This window comes from Cydia strobilella, chromosome 4 (assembly GCF_947568885.1).
Source record: "Cydia strobilella chromosome 4, ilCydStro3.1, whole genome shotgun sequence".
Lineage (NCBI taxonomy): Eukaryota > Metazoa > Arthropoda > Insecta > Lepidoptera > Tortricidae > Cydia > Cydia strobilella.
In genome coordinates this window covers 18,472,901-18,495,070 of record NC_086044.1, presented here as the reverse complement: position 1 = coordinate 18,495,070, position 22,170 = coordinate 18,472,901, and the positions used below count along the sequence as shown (strand labels likewise).

Genomic DNA, 22,170 nt, shown 5'->3' with positions numbered 1-22,170 from the left:
TTGTGAAGTACTACTGTGAACGTTGTGAAATACTACTGTGAACGACATTACGGCCGATTCAATGTAACTCTTTATCGTATTAAGTTAATGGGGCTGTGATTTGAAATGAAATGGAAAACTTGAAAGGAACAATTAACATTTAGGAATTCAGATCTGTTTTCATTATAAATATTTAATGTCTTAAGAGTTTTAGGCTGACCTGCAAAGACACAATATGGCCACGAAGATGCCTGAACCTGTGCGCAAGCACTCTCGCTCGGATCAATGCCTGCAGTCTGGCGTATCCCACTTTCATTTTGTTGTACCGCAGCCTCTGCAGTTTGCCTCGCCAGTGACGCTGGATCAGAATAGCCGCTGCCCTCATCTTTAGGAAGCGCCGTCGGTACACCCACCCACGAATAGACCTCTGCAGGATTAGGATCTTTCGTGTAAGTACCCTATCTCTCTCTTGTTCCAAGAACAAATCGTGGGCGTCCTTCAAAAACACTTTGGTATGACCTAGTTGATAATCAGATTTGCCGAGAACAGATGCGCAGATCTTCGCTGTTGCCATTCTGCAGTCAGTTTTGTGCGCGGGTGGAACTCCAGATATTAGAAATCGGTATCTTTCCACGAATTCCTTGAAACTGTGCCGAATTGGGTATCCAGCTCTCCGGATTCTTATCGTTTCCATCATACCGGAGTATCTCAGCTGTCTGCAACACAGCCCTCGGTCGAACAACATCGGCTTTTTAAATTCGTTTGGCTTTATACACCGAATGAAGAATGGCTGGCACGTCCCTAACGTCCTCATCAGTAAGTCCAACGACTTCTTGAACTGCGTTGATAGTGTCGGAGTTCGCTTCCTGGTTTCGGATCCCATTACTATGTCACCTTGGAAAATGGTTTGCAAGAATTTGTTGGTTGACACGTGAATGAGTTGTAAAAGGTCAGCACTGAACGTGTCTCGATTCTTTTCTAAAAATCCTCTAGTATCATAAAATACGACACCGGCGAAGTGGTTGAGGCCGAAACTTGTATTAATATCCGATTTTGGTTTCAAATAGTTCCTATGCAGTCCGTGCGTTTTATGTAGTTTTGCTAACATTGTTTGGTCAGTGCCTTTTGGGAATTTTGATTCCTCGTCTATTAAAGCCATAATGTTCAATTGTTTAAGAGCTATTAAATCTAGCGCGTCTTGGTTGTCGACGAATTCTATATGCTGCCAGTTGATTCCTTCGTGATTGTATTCTTCTTGTTCAAGTTTGAAGATGTGCCGCACGAAAAATTGCTGTAGGTTTTCGTTGGCAAAATTAATGCAGAATTGTTCAAAACTGTTTTGATCGAAATTCTCGAATCCGAATATATCTAAAACACCAATAGCAGTTCGCGTCGTGGCTTTGGGTTTGTATATAGCTGCGTTGATTTTCTTTACGATGGTGACAAAAAGTCTCCCATAGATTCCTTTTACAAAGGCATCTCTAATGTCCACTGATTGGATTTTACTTAACGTAGAAACGACTGTCTCTCCGTGTGCAAAGAGTGTTTTTCTTGTGAGAGCCTGAATTAACGACTGCGTGGGCACTCCTAGAAGATTAGCGACTCTTTTCACATTTACTTGCTCAATAATTTCTGTGGCATCTAAATTGTCTACAACGGTTGCTTCATATTTAATGTTTCCACAGTGAAGCACTGCGGCTAGTAGTTTCAGAATCTCCCATATTTCTGGTTCAGTAAAGAGTAACACCTTCATAGCGGACCGTATATCAGCGAATTCGGCGGCATCGTCTCTGCCTTCACACGTGAAGCTGCCACCCTGAAACGAAACACATTATTTTAGTAAAGGAGTTATTTTGTAACAATTATTCCCAATACTTTTACTTATTTACCATAGACAGGTATTTATATTCCTTTGGTTCTCCCAGCTCCAATTTCTTCTTCTCTTCCTTAGACAGACCAGCTAGTAAACAATAGAACACGTGATAGTTCCTCTCATCAGTTCCCTGGGACACTATTCTGGACTTTTCCAATAGGTACTGCTCTATTTTGGCGCCCTCAATGACCCCACCGCTGTTGAAATGTATGTCGATGTATTTTCCGAAGCGGGAGGAATTGTCGTTCCTGACAGTTTTCGCGTTACCGAAGGCTTCTAGAATTGGGTTAGCTTCTAAGATCTGGAAAACAAATAGGAAAATATAAGTCGTGACACATATATGTATTTATACAGTCATTATATGTAGGTAAGTAAAATAATCAATGTTGGTTTTAACGGCCTCCTAGCCTTGTCGTCGGCAGTGGCACTGCCTACGAAACAGGTGGTCCCGGGTTCAAATCCTGGAAAGGTCATTTATTTATGTGTTCACCACAGATATTTCTTCCTGTGTTATGATTGTTTATATATATCGTGGTTCCAGAGTTATTATGTATATAGTTGTCTAGTACCCACAAGTCCCACAACATAAGCTTTATTGAGCTTACTGTGGGGCTTATTTGTGTAAGATTGTCCCATAATATTTAATTATTTATTTGTGATGTAATGAAGTTTAACAAACCTGTTGTTCGATCCAAGAATGTTTCCCACTGATGGCAGCCAGATACTGCAAAATCAGCTTCGTAGACTCCGTCTTTCCCGCACCAGACTCCCCACTGATGACAATGCACTGGTCCTGCCCGTATCTGCGCATGTGCGCGTACGCATTGTCGCCGATCGCGAATATGTGCGGCGGCAGCTCTCCGATTTTGCGCTCTTTGTACAACTTGATCTGGTCCGCTGTGTAGATGGGCAGGATTTGGTAGGGGTTCACTGCTACTAATATTGACCCCGTGTATGTCTGTAATGTAAAATTCTCACTTTAGTTTTAGAGGTTTATTATTTAATCGTATGGCAAAAATAATGTAAAAATAGAAACAATTTAAGTAATTAAATGTCTACACTTAGACCACTCAGCCACTTTATGGCTTCGTCGCTCAGGATGATCAGGTCTTCGGGAGGACCGGCGACATAGCGCGTTATAGGGCAGTCTTGGATTATGTGCTGGGTGGTTTGGGCTTTCGCACCGCAGCCGCAGGCCGGGGAATCCGCCCACCCACAGCGGTGTTTGTAAAGTTTTAGAGGTAAGTACATAATTGAAGTTCGATCTACATAAAATGTGAACTTATACGATATTAAATAATGTGAAATAGAAACATCAAAATAATATTATGAAATTATTTCGAGAAGTTTGAGAACGCTAGAAAATAAATTAAATAGGTGTCATTATAGGCAATGCTAGAAAAAATATGAATAGCCTAGTACCTAGTTTATCCTCAATCAACATTAATCAATCTCTACAAGTTTGAAATGCTTGTGATTCTTTATACAATTTATTGCTTATATTCTCTAAGAATCCAAAATGGAATAAGTAAACATTTGATTTATGGAGTCACGAGATTTATTTTATAGGTACAGGAGCGGAAAAAATCTATCATATTGCTATTTTTATGCAGATTCATTCGAAAATTCGTGAAATTAGACTTTATATATATATATAATGAAATGAAATAATGAAATACATTTATTTGCTAGAATGCAACAGGCAGCCACGTTACCACAATGCGGATTGGGGACTTCACACACACCAATTAATGTATGTTAAAAATATTAAAAACACTCAAGAGCGAATCTTACCAACAATAAAACCTAGATGGATCGATGTTTCGCCCTGTTAGCCTCTGAGTTGAAAATTAAATCGCATCATTACCTACTTTACAATTTAATACCCACCGGGCTACCGCGAAAACTCGGGCTAACTAATTATCAAACCCCGTAATCGAACCCGCAAATCCGTAGCAAATGTACGTCAGGGTTGTCACTACCTATGTACTACTAATAAAAAAACACAATGTTATTGAAAATATCTTTATGAACTAAATATCTTATTTATCTCAACATTATTTTGAAATAAACTATGCTCCTGTATAATTACGTCCTTATCCATAAATGTAATGTATGAAAGGCACCATCGTGAATTATATGCAAGTTGTGATCCATCTGAACCTTCTGCTCTATTGTATATGGTCACTCGATGTTTCCAATTCATATGGCTAGGTACTTTAGCCTGCCCGCTACACATATGAGATAGCTGACCTGTTTCTCTCTTAAATAAGTGGTGAACTAAATCCCGACACATCTTTTTAAATAATTATTATATCTGGGATTTATTTAAAAATCAGTTTCTTTGTGACATGAAATATGACTTTGACAAATTAATTTTTTGAACACTGTTCTTTTTGTATTTGCGGCCAGGACTTTTGCAGGCAATCTAAGTCTGTATACATCTGATGAAAAATGTCGACAGAAATTAAGGACGTGTTCAATGTTCTATCGATCTTCAAAATAAATTATCATAATTTTTTCTAAATTTTTTGCAGTCAAACTGCGTCGCCTACTTGTGTAAATCCATTTTAAACTCGAAAACGAGCGTTCCACATCTACCGACGTCAATGGTAAATAATTTAAATATGTATACTTTTGTAATGTATTTTTATTAATGTTTGTTGTTAACTCAGTTTCTTCTCCTCTTAAAAGCTTCTTTATTGCTGTAACAGCAGCATACCCTGGATTATTCTTTAAAACCGTTTTAAATTTGTAATAAACTAGTTTTCCTGTTAAATGAAGCCTCAATCTGGAAAGCTTTTTTCTGTGGCATTTACAATATTCAAAGCTTCACTGACAGTAAGTTTCGGATTTTGCAATTTTTTTATGGAAGATCGAATAATACTGCCTATGTTAATATTAACAAACCCCAAATCATTTCTTAAAATGGGATCTCGGAATACTTTTTGTGCTTTTCGAATGGACACTGCTTCATTTGAATTAAATGTATTAATTATTTCCTTAATTTGGTCAAAGTTCGTGTCATAATAGACCACAGCATCTAGCCAAGTTCCCCATCTAGTCAATACTGGTTTGGGCGGGAGGGGCATATTTGGCAGGGTTTCCTTAAATTTTGCAATCCTTTTAGGTGCTTTGTTAAATATTTTGTTGACGTTATCAATTAAAGTATTTATTTTTGGATATAAATTTCACACTTTTTCAGCTACTCGGTTTAATCCGTGTGCAAGACATGTCACATGTGTTAAGTTACTAAACATTTGTCCGAGAATTTTTCCAGCTTTGAGCATGTAAGAACCAGCGTCCGTAACAAAACATAAAAAATTATCCATATTTTTCTGATAATTTGTTCCCCATAAGTCTTTTAGTGTATTTCGTCGTGTTTAAAACTTTTGATGCAATCAAGTGTGATTTCGACTCCTCAGATTGTGATAATTCGCCAACAAGGACATTAGCAACGTGTTTTCCCATACCATCTTGTGTTTCATCAACCATTAGATAAATTAAAGAATCTTTCAACTTTTCTCTTATACATTCTTTTTTCTCTTCGTATATTTTATTTAAGTAATTAATCCTCAAATTTGATTCACTAGGCAAAATAGTTTCCTTTGAATATTTGCCATTGATACAATTTGTCAGAAAATCTCTGAATTTAGGATTTTGCAGCTGATTCCACGGAATGTTGGAATGGACTAAAAAAGCTGTTAGATCCTTGTTGAATTCGAACTGATATTTTTTTGAAACATCACGATGTTTATCTGTCGTCAAATGAAGATCAATGTTATGTTTTCTTTGGACAATGTAAGTATTACATGAAATACAGTAAATTTTGTTATCTTTTACCTGTAATCCTGGTTTATTTTGTAAAAGAAAATCTAAATGTGAAGAGTAACCATCTTTCTTTTCTTGATGGCTTCTACTAGCTAAATGTTTAACGACGTTGTCTTTCTTTGATTTTATATTTGCTGCACATACGATACAAAAAATATTTTGTTCGTTTTTTTCTAGTACACCAATATTTTCTAGTAACAAAGATTCCATATTAATTCAAAATACGTGCTTTTATGAATAAAATGACAGACACATTAAAACGCATTTAACATTGATGACATTGACATAATTATTACTCTATTTTCTTTGATAGAAAATCAAACTAGGTTTTATCTAAAGAAGGTCAGTAAGGTTATTTTTACTTATCATTAATAAGTACTTATACGTGCAGTAGAGTAGGTAAATTATTCATCGTAATCGCCAACCCTGACATCAAACTGTCAAATGCTACAGATTTGCGGGTTCGGTTACGGGGTAGGCTAATTATGTTTAAAATGTACCCTAGGTTGATCAAATTGCCGATTTCATACGTCCCTGTATTGTAAATTTCATCGAAATCGCTAAAGCCGTTTTTGAGAAATTACCAAAAAAAAATGCAAATGTATATAGCTGAAAAAACATGATAGATTATTTGGCCCTACTGTATTTGTTTGCGCATAGCTAAGTGGATAATACTAGGCGACGGGTGACTCATCAACATCAGCCATTGATGAGAATACAATAACTTCGTAAAACTTCGTACATAAAGAATGGAACAAAAATAAAGAATAGAAGTTGTTTTTTTCATTCCGATGTTTGATTTGATTGTCACTTTGGACAAAAGGTTGTTTGTGTATTTATTTTTGCGGCTGGAAATGGAATTGATATTCCATGGACATTATGGGCTGTTCTTATCGTCGTGCACGCCAATGCTCTCGGTTTTAAGACAAAAACGCTACTTAGGTACATAAATCTGATAATTAATGTAAGTACAATGTACAGTAGGTTTAGGTAACCTAGTTAGGGTTCCGTACCTCAAAAGGAAAAAACGGAACCCTTATAGGATCACTCGTGCGTCTTTCTGTCTGTCCGTCTGTCACCGCCTATTTTCTCCGAAACTACTGGACCAATTAAGTTGAAATTTGGTACACATAATGTAAGTTTGTGACCCAAAGACGGGCATGTAACGAATGAATTCATAAATTCTCCATGCAATTTCGAACCTCACTGTACATAAATGATATTCTCGTTGTATCTTATAAGCAGGTTCCTCAGTATCCCCGCCTCATGCAGATCTCCCGGCGAGATCATATCCTCCACGCCATGCACGGAAGTGGCGTGCTTTGGCCTTGATTCTCCTCTCCGGCGGCAGCCATTGCTCCTGCCGGTCTTCGCACAAGCCAAAGCTCTTAAAGGTAAAAGCTACTTACGTAAATGAGATTCTCGTTGTATCTTATAAGCAGGTTCCTCAATATGCCTGCTTCATGCAGATCTCCTAGCGAGATCATGTCCTCCACGCCATGCACGGAGGTTGCGTGCATGGCCTTGATCCTCCTCTCGGGCGGCAGCCATTGCTCCTGGCCGTCGTCGTCCCGCACGCGGATGCGCCGGCCCTCGGCCGCGAGAACGCGCGCGCCGATGGCGACGTCGAACTCGCGACTTGACACCGGCTCGATCCATATGTAGTCACCCTGGAATTGACAAAGGTACATTAGACTTGTTATTATTCTCACTATTAACGTAAGTAGTACCACAGTACCAAACAAAACCTTTTAAAATAACCCTTAAGTTAAAATGAGATGAGATAGGACTTTGGAGTTAAGACCTTGAGAAGTTGGGACTAACAGACCTGCGCCTATCCACTCAGTTTAGGTACCTGTCAGTGCATTTTAAAGTTAAATCAAACGTGACGAATCTTACTGCTGACGATGAAATGAACAATAGACCAATTTTCTACTAAACAGCCTGGCACGCAGATCTTAAATTGTTCTTGAAGTTGAGTTACCTGAATAAATCTCTTTAAATCTTTAAATATTCGACACCTTGCTGTCAACTTTATTGCTATGACATTATGATTGAAAATGTCGATTATTGGAGCTCTGTCGGGCACTGGAGCCTCTACTAAGTTATGCCATAGGTTTTTACGTTTAGATAATTCCAGTAGTTTATTCGACACATGACGTGTTATTTGACTCCAAATTATATTCATTATAGCACCGTATTGTCTGTTTTGTAACGCGATCCAGCGTACGTGACCAATCACGCCGTACGTGGAAGTACATCTTTAATCACATCGGCTACTGCGTGCGGCTTATCGTCCAAACTATCATCTTACATCAAAATGTCGGTGTCATTCAACTCATGGGGGCTCACAAAAACATCAAATAAATATCTCATCGGAGCTCACAAAAACATCAAATAAATATCGGCACGTCTTCAGATCAAGCTAACCATTATATTCTCACCCATATACTAAGTAACGTCTATGTGCAAACGGAGGCGCCAATTACACTGGTGTATAGAAGTAGGTGAAGACGCGGTAATGGTTACGTGCTTGCATGCTTATCACAGACAAATGGCCGGAACTTATTCCAAGACAATTGTTTAAATTTAATAGAAAGTTCTCCGAGATAAACATCAGTCAGTACTCGGTACATCTGTTCGGGTCGGGCTCGTGAAAGTTAATCCGCGATGTCGAATTTCAAATTACCTATACATATTTGTATAGATTGGTATTGGTATGTAAATAAGACTTTAGACCGTTCGAGAGTAAACGTGTAATTTTAACCATAAACGCCAGAATTATTCAAATTGAATGTAATTATCAGCTCATTGGTCAAGCGGGTAGACTGTAGGAGCACATTCGCAATTTTCGCATAAAATTTCTCGTAGGTCGTTAAATATTGTCGCGTTGTCGCGACTCACGGTCGTAAAACTAACGCTATTAATTAAACCCTTGTTTCCCTATTAGTACCCTCCCTACCATTTACGTGTATTCTGACAGTTTTTTTATCCGCCCATTAGTTTCACACGCCAATAAAGAGCATTTCAAGTTACCTCAAAAGCCCAGCAGGTCTCCATTGCCACACATAACTCATCACAACTCAACTTTCTCACCGAGACCACCGAGTTAATTAAACACCGCACTACACGTAAACGACCATAGTTAACTATGATTATGAATGACACTAACAATATATTCCTGATGAGTTTATCACAAAAACTGACCTGGGTTTTAGTTCTAACTGCTTACAGAGCGTAAGCGAGACGAAACCTTAATCGAACAATTATAATCGCGCTCTCATTACGAAATATCAAAAAATAATGTAGCATTTTCATTTAAGAGTACTCAAGTTGTGTAAAAAGTTTTTCTTGTGAAAACAGTGCCAAGTGGAGGCGTAGTGCAATTGTGTTGTGCGAATCTTTTTTATTTTTTATTTTATAATGTTTCTACTTCTACCTAGAATCGATCACCAGCTCTTTCGATCTTAATAGGATAAAATGTGTTCCTAAATTGTATAAATGTAGATATATGAATATGAAGTACTTGTCTTATGTTTTAACGTATATATTTAATGGGAAAAGTGGATAAGTGGCGTACTCGAAGCTATGCTCAGCAGTGGGCGATGGAAGGCTGACATGATGATGATGATAATGGGAAAAACCTTCGGTTTTTCATATTACAATAACAATTAAATTTGACCAATCTGAAAAAATGGCGCCAAGAATTTTTTGGAAATGTACCCCCAATTATTACCTACATCCTACACTATTACAAGTCTCGGGGTCCCATTATAATGGTTCGTCTACCAGTCGAACTCGCCTGCGCTCGGTAAGCAACGTAAACACACGACCTTCTTCTCAACAAGGTCGGTTATGATTGATTCAATCGGCTTAAATTATCGTTCACGTTTGTTAGAGCAATGAATGGAGATAGGTGAATGGGTTTCATACAAACAATTCGAGTTTGCTAAAACAATAGGCGGATGTTTGAATGCAGGTGGAAATCGTTTTGTTTCCGAGTGACCGGCCATTCAGTGTGATGAAAGATGGTTACTTGTGAAATTGTCCCAAGTAGTTGGAACTCCCAACTGAGCTCAATGATAAGAATAGGTAAATAAATAGTGTAATATAACACTTAAATATGTAAACAGTGTAAGTTAGAGAGTGTGCTAAGATGCATTACATTTATACCAAAGATAGATATAACTCCGTAATAGATGGATACAGTCTAAGGAAAAAACGTGCCTCGAAAATCACGAAAATTTGATTCTCGATCAGAGGGCGCCACTAGTTTTGGCCTACTCTCGTATAGAGGGCGTTGATGGTTTCGTTTGTTATTTATAATTTTTACGCATATCAGTGAAAGAACATGGGTCAAAATCATATAAAAATAATTAACGCAAATAAAAAAATCATTAATCCATATTTAAATACATTTTCACGTATTTTTATAAATCTTCATTTTTAGTTTTAAAGTATGTCTATAGATGGCAGTGAATTTACAGTGGTTACAAAATTTACTATGACAGTACCGCTCTATACCTACGTAGCATTTTCACGGTAGTATAGAAATTTATATCTATGAGGTATGTACTATTTATTTATAACATTTATCTAAGACGTTGTCAGTGAAAAAATCTTTACAAAACTGAAAGCAAGCACAACAAGCTAAAAACTCTCGTACTTTGAAAGACTACACTCTAAAGCATATATATGTGACGTTTTCAACCAAAAGGTACCACATTGTAGCTTGTTGATAAGGTTGATTTCTAATTGAAGCTATATGTAAAAAGCGCCTGACTGACAAGCGACAATAAGTACCCTTTTGGTTGAAAATGGCACATATATCTTATGTCACTTTCCGGTAATCATGTCTTTACTTATTAATTTCTACATTACTTATTAACTTAATTACCTGTACCTACTCATGGGTCGAAGTACGAGAATCGGCGAGGATTTTCTTTTCGATATAATTTACAGTTTCAGTACAAATCTTCCGCCGGCTCTCGTGAGTTTTACCTATACCTACCTTCAAACTATTACTACCTAGTACCTACCTACATTATGTTTTTGTTGTTTTATAGACTGCAATTTATATACAATAATGAAACTCCAGGTCTTAATTTAAGAAATATTTGTAAACTTGTTTATAAACGACTGTTTGTTTCTTAAATAAATAAAAAAATATATATATATATTATGATTTTCTCAGCCGCGATGGGTGCGGGTTTGCTGAGCCAGTTTTGTCATCCACTGGCATTACGAATGCGACAGTTAATGGCCATGTTATAAATTCCGAGTGCTAATCCAGCCGTGTTTTTGGGACTTTCGATACCGGTCGCGCCGGCTGTGTGCAGCTTACAGAACATATCTACTTTCTAAATTATAGTTCATTAGGCGACATGCAGCTAAAACAACTAGGTATCTAATATAGTTGTTATGAAATAAGTGAAGTCATTTGATGTAAGGATAATAAAATTAATAAAGATATTATGTTTCTCGAGCTAGGGCCCGAGCTTAGAAACGTGAATTACACTTACATTACATATTACGCCAAGATAAATAATGAGGCTATAAAGTGTTACAATGCAAAAATATTTCAGAAATCTTTGAGAATTACACAAAGCGTTATTTTGACTCGTAATTCATTTTTAGGTTTTTTTACTGACTAAGTTGACTAACACGTTTTAAGGTTTATAAGTACCTGTTTTACTTTTACAATATGTGTACTTATGTTTTGTTGTCGCTTACGTTTTTAGGGTTCCGTACCTCAAAAGGAAAAAAACAGAACCCTTATACTCCTTATAGGATCACTCGTGCGTCTGTCTGTCTGTCTGTCCGTCTGTCACAGCCTATTTCCTCCGAAACTACTGGACCAATTAAGTTGAAATTTGGTACACATACGTAAGTTTGTGACCCAAAGACGGACATGTAACGTAAACAAATGAATTTTAAACATGAAGGCCACTTTTGGGGAGTAAATGAGAAAATTTGTTTTTAAAACTATATCGTGTTACATTTATGTATCAAATGAAAGAGCTCGTTATGAGAATCTCAAATATATTTTTTTGTAATTTTAAAATAAATGGTTTAGAAGTTATTTAAGAAAAAATAGCCAAAAAATTACCATTCCCCCCCTTTATGTCCGAAACTGCTGGGTCCAAAATTTTGAAAAAATATACAAAATAGCTCTTTACCTATAAATCACAGGAAAATCTATTAGAAATGTGCAGTCAAGCTTGAGTTCGACATAAGTACTTAGTTTTTCATCCGATCCCTACGGATTTTTTAAAGACATAAAAAATAGGTACATTGTTAAAAATTGTGTAATGTACGGAACCCTTGGAACGCGAATCCGACTTGCACTTGGCCGGTTTTTTTTAATTAACACGTTAATATAGGTTTTTCTGACTCTACCTTTACTCTACTTCATAGAAATCACATACTCGTCTCAAAATTCCAACTACTTATAATTCCAAGTCATCGTGTAGATGTGTACACTTGTAACGTTAAAATGTACAGTTAACGACTGCTTAAAAGTAGCATACCTTGAAACTAACTGTTCAAATATTTGCCCTATTATTTTGGAAAGAAAATTTTAAGTTCTAGTGACACTTATAGTTTGTCAAAGGACTTGAAGAAGGTCTCATTTCAAACACAGACAGAGAGAATCATACTATCTTTGTCTTACACTAGTACTAGCACCCAAAGGAATAGTATAGTTTTTTTTATTTTTATTTAATTTTACTGACAATTTGGTTTGACTAACTATGTATATATTATATTTGTTTACTATTTATTAAATTGTGTGGATAGTTGTATACGTATTTTTTTGTATCGCTGTTTACGGATTGCTTTTTACATTTAGGTCGGGAAAGATATAAATATCTTTGCAAACCAAAACTAGATTATTACACAATCTTTTAGTTAAACAATGCGGTCTAAAAGCGGTGCCGGATGCCGGTCACTCCTTGGTGCACGCCCAACCGGCACTCTCGATCTCATTTGGCCGGGTCTTTAAATGGCACTTCCATATATGCAATTTAAACGAGGTAGGTAAGTAAGTGCATGCTAATTTCGTATGAGTTACTGCAGTTGCCGACTAGATCCTTATGGAAAAGCTGTCGCAAAGTATTAAGTAAATTCAGTTTGTTATTTGAACGCGTAATATCTAACAGACATTCTGTGAGTTTGAAATGAAAAATCGATATTTACATACTTACTAAACTTCTTTTTTACTACCTTATATGGTGATGTCTTATGTCTATAATGTTTCAATCAACTTTTGAGTAATAGATTTATGTTTGCATTGTGCTGAAAAATGCACTCTTTCTTCTACTTTGGTTACAATTTACAATTCAAATTATTATAATTACCTAAGCATGAAACCATGGATATCAATTAACTGATTGAGAAAGTATCTGACCATATTTATGTCTAATGTCTAAGAACTTCCGCTAGATATAAATAATCAGTAAAAGTTCATCGCCGAATATTTAAAGGGTAATTTTTACTGACCACACAATATATAAACAAGCAATATTTATTAAATCGTTAAACACCGTCAACTCTATAAAATAAACCATGTCTACAACATAACTTGTAACACTTTTATGTCGTTCCGAAATGATCAAACAGCCCATGAGCCCTAATGTTATGGGAATAGAAACCACCGCGGTCGCACCGCACCGCTTGCCGTTGACCGCATAATTTGCTTTCAAGTTCAAGGCTTGCTGTAGTACCTACTCTAGGTGTTGAAGAAGGCTGGTGCAGTCTCTAAGTTACATATATAGCGACCTTGCCAAACGACAAATGTTACCTACTTAGGTATTAGGTACTTAATGTACTGTGAGGCAGTATTCCCTTACCCTTAGTACCCACCTACTCATAAACTTTCTGAAAAATATTTATTAGCATGGTGAATTTTACTTGTTTAATAAGCAAGATTTGACGATCCATATACAGATGGGGAGAATTTGTTAGGGAAACTCCCTTAACCTGGTTGACTTATGGCTGAATTTGCTGTAAGAGTAGGTACATTAATTCCTAAGAAGTATAACTGCATTTAGTAATTTTTAGAAAAATGCACAATCAGCAAATATTGTCTACATACGCATTTACCAAAACTATATATTTTTAAATATCAACTTTTAGACTACAGCAAAGCTATTTATGTTTACATACATATTAGTAATTTACTAAAGATCAATCGTAGGTAGGTCTCTGAGTGGTCAGTAGGCATATCTTTGTGTTTGTATCGGTTTGGCAACACGACATTCCATCTGCGGCCTTTGGCCATTCACCTCAACTCAAACACACTATCTGAAGTTTACATTCTTAACTATTTACTGTACACGTGTATGTAAATAAGTAGTAATAATTAAAAACTTGAATTTCGAGTCGTAATACCTAAGTAAGTACACACTTTTTATATTTGTTTTAAATAAACAGTCAGTTGTTTTCTTTGAGCTGCTGAGGTGAAATAAATAAGCAAACGTAAAATGATGTTATTATCACTTACAAACATACGTGGACACTTCAACAAGGGTGGAACAACTTGTAAAGTCTATGATACCCGCATAAGCCGCATACGGAAAAGAGAAACAAATCCCTCAATTTGAGTGGTTCCACCTTTATGGCAAACAACTTTCGCAGCACGTCACTATATTTAAAAAAATTACAACCCAGAAGTGAGATTCTCAAACACCGAGTATTTACTTTACTCGTATATTAGTATAGTCGAAGCAACGTGAGAACAAACTATCAAAAATCTATTCTTACGTTATTCCAACTAAAGTCTCAATCATTATGTTATGTATGTGGACAACCAGTAGATATACTGTAGCTACTTACTGACTATATTAAAAACAAAAAATACAATTGTCAACAATTGATGTAAAATAAATTAAACAGTGTTAGTTCTTACCCTGGTAACGATCACCATGGCGACGGCATGTGATCACCGGTCCGATCTGAAACAGAAAAATATTGTTTACAAACAGCTCATTCCTTTGAAATAACATTCATCATCAACATGAATTCTATAGTAATTTAAATTGTATTTTTTCGTATTTGCTCGTAATGCATGTTAATTATAAGATGTATTGTTTTGAAAAGATGTGTCCCGCCGAGTTCATTGCCGGTCCCATATTGGGATACCCTCCTCCAATTGAGGGGGATTTAAATTTAGGAACAATTCCCGCCATCAAAGTACAATATACAGGATGGAATAAATTAATGGGTCCTGGAGGGAAAGTGCCTTAAATAAAACCTTAAGTTAGCTCATTTTACTTAAAGGAAACATTCTTTTATTTTTAAAGAGAAACAGAACTGCATTCAAAGATTTTTAATTTTTTTCAATTTCGCTTGTCTAAATATATTTTTAGGTACTATATTCGCTTTTATGGACATTTTGTACGACAGACGAGTTTCTTGGAGGATTGTTATCATTAACAATAACGGTATCGACTACGTACTAGAATAAAATAGCGAGTGTTTATTTATTGATTTTTTTTGTCGGTTCGATTCCCGGGCGAGATAAGCGAATTTAAAAAATCTTTGAATGTAGTTTTGTTTCTTTAAAAAAATAAAAGAATGTTTCTTAAGAACATGAGCTAACTTAAGGCACTTTCCCTCCAGGGCCCATAATTTTTTTTCCCACTGTATAAGTGTATATATACACACATACATACATAGGTACATACATACATGTGTACGTACATACATATATATTGTCTAATTTAATTTTAAATGTCTCTACGTCGACGTCGTTGCTTATGGGCTCTTAACTTATTCATGTACTTAATTTAGCAGCAAATTGACAAAATCGTGACTGCTAATCACCTAAACCATTTCATTCATGTTACTTAAATTTATATTTATTTTTAATCTTCTTGTTCCACACTTAATTATAGTTGGGTTCAATTTTGTTTTTTTCAATGAGTACATAATTCATAACATAATTCAGGTCCTGCACGACGATGTTATTACTTAACAATATTAAGTAAGGGTCTCAATCTCAATATATTAGTTTTAAGTCAAAATGTATTGTTTGTCCACGTTTTCGTTAGTCATAATTTAGTTTTTCTCAGAAAAACGTAACTTTTCAGGATTGATGCCATAAAACAAACCTAACCTATCTATAGGATAACCTGAGGAAAATTCTAAAAAGTTAACGGTTTCAGAATTATGACTAATGATAATATGACAATCATTACATTATGACCATGGAGACTATATAAAGGAGCCAAATCTCTATGTATGAAAAGTGTCCATCAAAAAACAGTAATTAGGCGGCGCCACCATACACCGAAATACTACCATAAATAACCTACGTAATTTGGTCGGGTTATTTGTTGGTTCATGTTATACTCATGTCCCAGAGCCTAACTAGCGCCACCGGAGAGATTAGGAACTATTATTTAAAGCTGAAAGCGGTCACTTTTGCAACAATTCTGCCATAAGAGATTGGCATCCTTTCTATACCATTCATAATTATGACTTTCAATAATTATGTCAAACAAAGGGACCCCATTAAGTAAGTATGTCAATTCAACTGAACTACAACTACAACATGGCAATAAAGTACACATTGGAACTAGTTTTCACGTGAACATAAGCGGTATAACCCGATTGCATCAGTGCAGTTGCATGGAGGTGGACGCAACCGAATGACCGTAATGCATGTTTCCGCGCTCGATTATGTCACTGCACTAATAACTAACGCTTGGCTTTATATGGGTTTTTTAATGATTTAGCTATATGTTAGCAAAGAGTAACAATAGGTAGTTAGGTACGTTATGAAGTGCTCGTGAGTGTTTGTTATGTATTTTTCACTGGAATGCATTTTCAGAGAGCCTTTTATTAAGAGCGAATTTAAGAATTACTTACTTTATGAATATAAATTAGGATTTTAAAATGTCTATAGATAACTTGCAACAGTTCGTGGGTAAGAGAGAAAGCATAGCAGTCAGTACGTATGCTTTTTCCACCGTCATAGTGTATGTGTGTGCGTTGTTGTTTCCAAGATATAACCACCCACCGTTTCTCCTGAATACAGCTTTCCGTATTTACCCTTCTCTACGTTTTGGCAAATTCAAGCGGCCGCTAGCGGTTGTGCTACGAAGCTCAAAAGTGGTCACATTTTTTATGTATACTCTGCCTCGTTCGTACTCATGAAATGTTCATACACGTGAATCACGTGATGGATGGCTTTCGTTGTGCACACTTAAATTATCTTTAAGCGTACCTAAACGTCATTCTTCTGTAATAGACGATATTTGTCATGCTTGATTTCCGAAAAACTTATAGTACTGCCTCGGGGCAACAAACCACGAGCTTCTTTTTCTAAGAGATGATGATGATTAATAAAAATTATCCTATGTCCTTCCTCGGGTCTCAAACTACATATTTCCATACCATGTGAATCGGTTCAACGGTTTAAGGCGGTTCCCTGAGCCAGAAGGCGAAAAATCTCCTTATATGATCATATTTTTCTAAGAGACGTTGATATTCGTAGACGTGGAAAAAATATACGTATGTAGTTCTTGATTATATTATCTTTAATTTATAAGCTTTCAATACACGAATTATGACACTTCGCTCGATACAATTAATTCCCAAAGTAACCTTTAACTAGGACTTTTAACTTTTTAACTTTTTTAACTTTTTTTTAGGACTTTACTCGGTTATTTATTATGTGACACTATAAACAAAAAAAAGTAGAAAAAACAATCTTAAATTAAATAGTCATTTTACCGCTTTCAAATTTCGATATTGTAAGGCAACGTTTTTAAAATAAATAAAAATCGACAAAATTCGATCAAAATTCGCGCTTGGCGCGCATGGTCTTTTCCGTTCTTTCTTGCGAAACGTGACAGTGATAGCAGCAAACCGATGAAACGGCATTAAGAGGAAAGGGGACGGCCGCGTCTCCATACATCGGTCTCCTCTTTTAAAGTTAAATTTCGGAATTATCTACTAGATAGGTAAACAAAAATTATAGCACTTAAACTTAGCAACACTCACACAACACACACTCACACACACGCACGTGCGCTATTCTTTAGATTTCTTTTTTTCTCACTTTTATTTATTGATTGATCCTTATATTCCTTATGTTTTTGGACTTTACTCGGTTATTTATTATGTGACACTATAAACAAAAAAAAGTAGAAAAAACAATCTTAAATTAAATAGTCATTTTACCGCTTTCAAATTTCGATATTGTAAGGCAAAGTTTTTAAAATAAATAAAAATCGACAAAATTCGATCAAAATTCGCGCTTGGCGCGCATGGTCTTTTCCGTTCTTTCTTGCGAAACGTGACAGTGATAGCAGCAAACCGATGAAACGGCATTAAGAGGAAAGGGGACGGCCGCGTCTCCATACATCGGTCTCCTCTTTTAAAGTTAAATTTCGGAATTATCTACTAGATAGGTAAACAAAAATTGTAGCACTTAGCAACACTCACACAACACACACTCACACACACGCACGTGCGCTATTCTTTAGATTTCTTTTTTTCTCACTTTTATTTATTGATTGATCCTTATATTCCTTATGTTTTTGTTACTATTTAACTTAATTTTGGACTTGGACTTTGGACTTAATGCTGTGATTACATAGTTAGTTCTAGTTTTAGTTTTACCAGGCTTCACTGAAAATCAGCGCCACGTAGTGTGCCCTAGGATTCACTTCGGGACATCAAGCTGAGTGAGGACGCTTTAGCATAATTCTGTTCTTCTAAATAAGTTTATGTTTTATGTTCTTTTTGTGCTAATAAAATTTCTTATTCTTACAAACGTAGTCCCCATTTTTCTCTCTGGATAATGACATTATGGAAAATATTTTTACGTTATTTGATGTATATTATCTATCTATTGTTGTAAAAATAGGTGCGTTAAACAGATTTCATACAAATTTATAATTGCTCCAATTTACTTTCATAACAATTAAAAATTCGCAAAAAAAACATAAACGTAGGGGCATAGCTACGATTGATATACAACAAATTATCTCAAAATATTTTCAATAATGTTAATATTCAGAGAGGAAAATGAGGACTACGTTTGTAAGAAAAGGCGGTTTCGCGCAGATCCTACACTTTCGTCTTAATCGTGAAGAGGTAACAATCAAACCAACAGATTTTACGTGCACTGAAAACTCTGCTGAAATATCTCTTTACCTTACAAGTTACTCATGTTTACAGATTGACAAGGAGATATAAATTGCACCAGAACACCTGACGGAGCATTTAGAAGTAGTTGTATAATGAATGCTCGTCGTATTTTGTATAAATAATGTATGCACGAATTCACGATCAACATGACGTTGGATGAATATGCTAATGATGTTTCAACGTTCCTGTAACTTAGTTTGAAACACGCCCATATTTCTATTTGATTTTATATATATAGGTATCTATAACTCATCAAGTCATCAATCGGAACGTCAATGGATTTGACAAGACTGAACATTTTTTTAAATTACGTAAATACACTTATGACGTTCCGGCAAGCATGCATGAAAGCCAGGCAATGTTGTGGCGCTTTTGTTATTTAGGTATTGGGAATAGGTAATTTACTTTTAATTTGAGTCGACGCTTATATCTCAAAATTACTAACGTCCGCATAATTGGATTAAAAACGGAATAAACTAGGTAGTTAGATGTTTATTCCGTTTTGTGTCTTAAGCATCATCAATATTTTATAAACGTCTTGCAATGGACTTACACGGTGTTTTTTTAAAACCCCGTTAACTTCGGGGTATGGTTTCATTTAAGGAAACTGAATAGCATAGTTAACTTTTATTTTTTTATATAATTAAACAGTAATTAATAGCGTTATTGTAACACTGACATTAAATTTTGGTAGGTAATAAAATCCACCAAACAATTGAAAACTATGACATTTCGAATATCGATCGTCCGAGATATTATTTGAGTTTAGTAGCAAATGTATAAACTCATACTTATCACTAATCAACATGTTAACAGGCCCTAAGGCAAGTGTAAGTGTACACGCTCGTAGGGGCGTTATCAGATAAAAATAAATCATTGATTATCTCCAAAATTGAGTTAATTAGAACACCGGTTTCTTTGAGATACTTATTTAATTTAAGCTCAGGAATGCACCCTTGAAATTAACGGACTATAAAAAAAAACACCGTGTACTTATTAAAATTGCATGCTTTCCTTTACATTTAAGAACGAATCAAAGACAGTTTCTCGCCTACAATAGTTATTTGTGCAACAAGAGAGGAAAGTTGGTTTTTCTTGCGAGTGTTTATTTTGAGTCCCGAGAAAGCGAAAGATTCTAAGGTAGAATCTTGAGCGTAGCGAGGGACTCAAAAACACGAGATGTAAAATAACTTTGCTCTCGTGTTGCACACATAATTTTTCACCTCAGTAATGAGAACATATTAAAGGTTAAAATGTATTTCGAATTACACAGAATAAACAGAAAAAAAAGTATTATAATATGTACGATACGATACGATACGATACGATACGATACGATACGAGACCGGACCGGGCCGGACCGTACCGGACCGTACCGTACCGTACCGTACTGTATCGTAGTACGAAGTTCATGCTGGCCTTCACTAAATTAAAAAGCTACATTGTTTCACTCCCTGGAGTGAGGAAAGTCACACTTTCTTCCCTCACTCCAGGGAGTGACGAAAGTAGGCTTGTTCGAGCTGCTGAGGTGAAAAATTTATTTTTCGACAGGAGCTCGAGGCATATACAGAAACTTAAAATACGATTAGATTACTACAGTATCAGTCGTATGAAAGTAAGAGCGAAATTATCATATTGCGGAAATCTACGTAATTATCTAATTATATAATTTTGTACGCAATATGGGTATATGCCTGAAATAAAAGCTTTTTATTTATTATTTATTTATTTATATACATACCTATTAGGTTAGGTTAGTTTATAAATATGCTTTTTGAAGACATATTTGTAAGCCGCATAAGACTGCGCCACTTCACGCCTATCGGCCCATCCATTTTCACTTCACGCGTAAGCACTCAGTCTGTAGCTAGGTATACTTAACTCCTAATTGCTAACGCCTAGACGCCTAACGGCACCCGCTGCTCTCAATTGAGTTTCATGCTCGGTGGTATACTGCTTAATTAATTAAGAGTAATGTTTACTTTATAAGACTTCACCACATCGTTACCTAGGTATCTAAATCGCTAACAAGCTTCAGTGCTACTGGGAAAACAGTCGAGCTGGTTATGCTTTGGGAAGTAGGCTAGGCTGATAATAGATTATTTTATGGTGTACTATAAGTAATTACGTAATGAAAGCAATATGTTTCTTTCTATATAGTTATCAATATGTATTAATAATTGCCGCGTTTATATGTAAGGTATTCAAAACGGCTTCACATACTATTGTTAATTTATTTACCTTTTTATAGTAGGTATCTAATAAGCCGAGCACGATAGATTCTAAAGTGCTAACTGGCTCTTTAATGGACATAACCACTTTTTTGTAAAATATATAATGCAATATGACGTGTTCTTGTCTGTACCTACTGTTTATTTATTCTTTTATCTAGAATATGTAACATAATCATCAAAAAACAAGTAACTGAAAGTTGCGCCATTTAGGAAAAATGATAGTTAGGTACTTAAAAGGTTTTTAGTTTTTATCGCTTTTCCCCAGCGTTAATAGAAACACTCGATTCACCTACCGGCTACGGGGAGTCGGGGACTGAACTCTCCGACATTTCGCAACTTGCCCATTGTTTCTGTTACGATGCTCTCATTGTACCACTCCTGCGCATCCAAAACAGCCACTCACCAATTGCAAGTTAATAGCACTTACTGCTTTTTTACTTTGTAGAGTTTTGTTCGCAGGTGAGTACGGCTTTATTGAGATGAAGGTCGGAATCCCAGTTTTGTTTTGTTTGTAAAGAGTTTGTATGTAATAAAATCTTTCTGCGTAACTGAGTACTGGTTTAAGACCGGTTTGTGTGGAATCTTAAATTGCTTACAGTGTAATTATTCGATTATATCCTGCAAAAGAGAGGTACCTACATATGTACTATGTACCACACCTTAATATAATTTATAATCCTTCGAAGCCGGATTTCTGTTTTTGCCTAAGCGCTAATCTAAAACTTGTATGTATATATTATCCAAAAGTGTATGCCCAAATCCAAAAATAATTTAAGTCTTAAGTACTATTTAAACATCACGTATTTCAAAGGATTCAAAACAGAAACGTGCACATTGTTCCACACTCATACCATAACATTTTACACTTAACGAACCTCTTGAAACAGGAATAATAACAAAGGACTTCGGAAGACTGGAATTTTAAAACCTCCAGGTGCTAAATGCGGCATTGTTTTAAGCTAAGATTTTGCCGTTTAAGCTTTTCACACTCGTGTTCAAAGGGCAGTAATCTTTTTACGGCGACAGCAATGGCATGAGACTCATGAGAGGTGTAATGAAGAGAGCCAATATATGTATAAACAAAGTGAAATT

General features: G+C 35.8%; 1 protein-coding gene across 3 annotated transcripts in view; it reads right to left on the bottom strand.

The window, feature by feature from the left end:
• Positions 1-22,170, bottom strand: part of LOC134740773 (myosin-VIIa) — a 45,095-nt gene that overhangs the window by 11,601 nt on the left and 11,324 nt on the right. Inside the window, exons 2-6 of one of the 3 annotated variants that reach the window (XM_063673376.1) lie at positions 14,592-14,637; positions 7,093-7,353; positions 2,532-2,810; positions 1,869-2,153; positions 200-1,795 (exon numbers count right to left, since the gene is read on the bottom strand). In XM_063673376.1, the coding sequence (XP_063529446.1) occupies positions 200-1,795; positions 1,869-2,153; positions 2,532-2,810; positions 7,093-7,353; positions 14,592-14,609 (2,439 nt within the window). In that variant the 5' untranslated portion in view covers positions 14,610-14,637. Of the gene's footprint in view, positions 1-199; positions 1,796-1,868; positions 2,154-2,531; positions 2,811-6,895; positions 7,051-7,092; positions 7,354-8,719; positions 8,859-14,591; positions 14,638-22,170 lie in introns of those variants that run through there. The other 2 variants (XM_063673375.1, XM_063673377.1) reach the window with 2 other exon arrangements.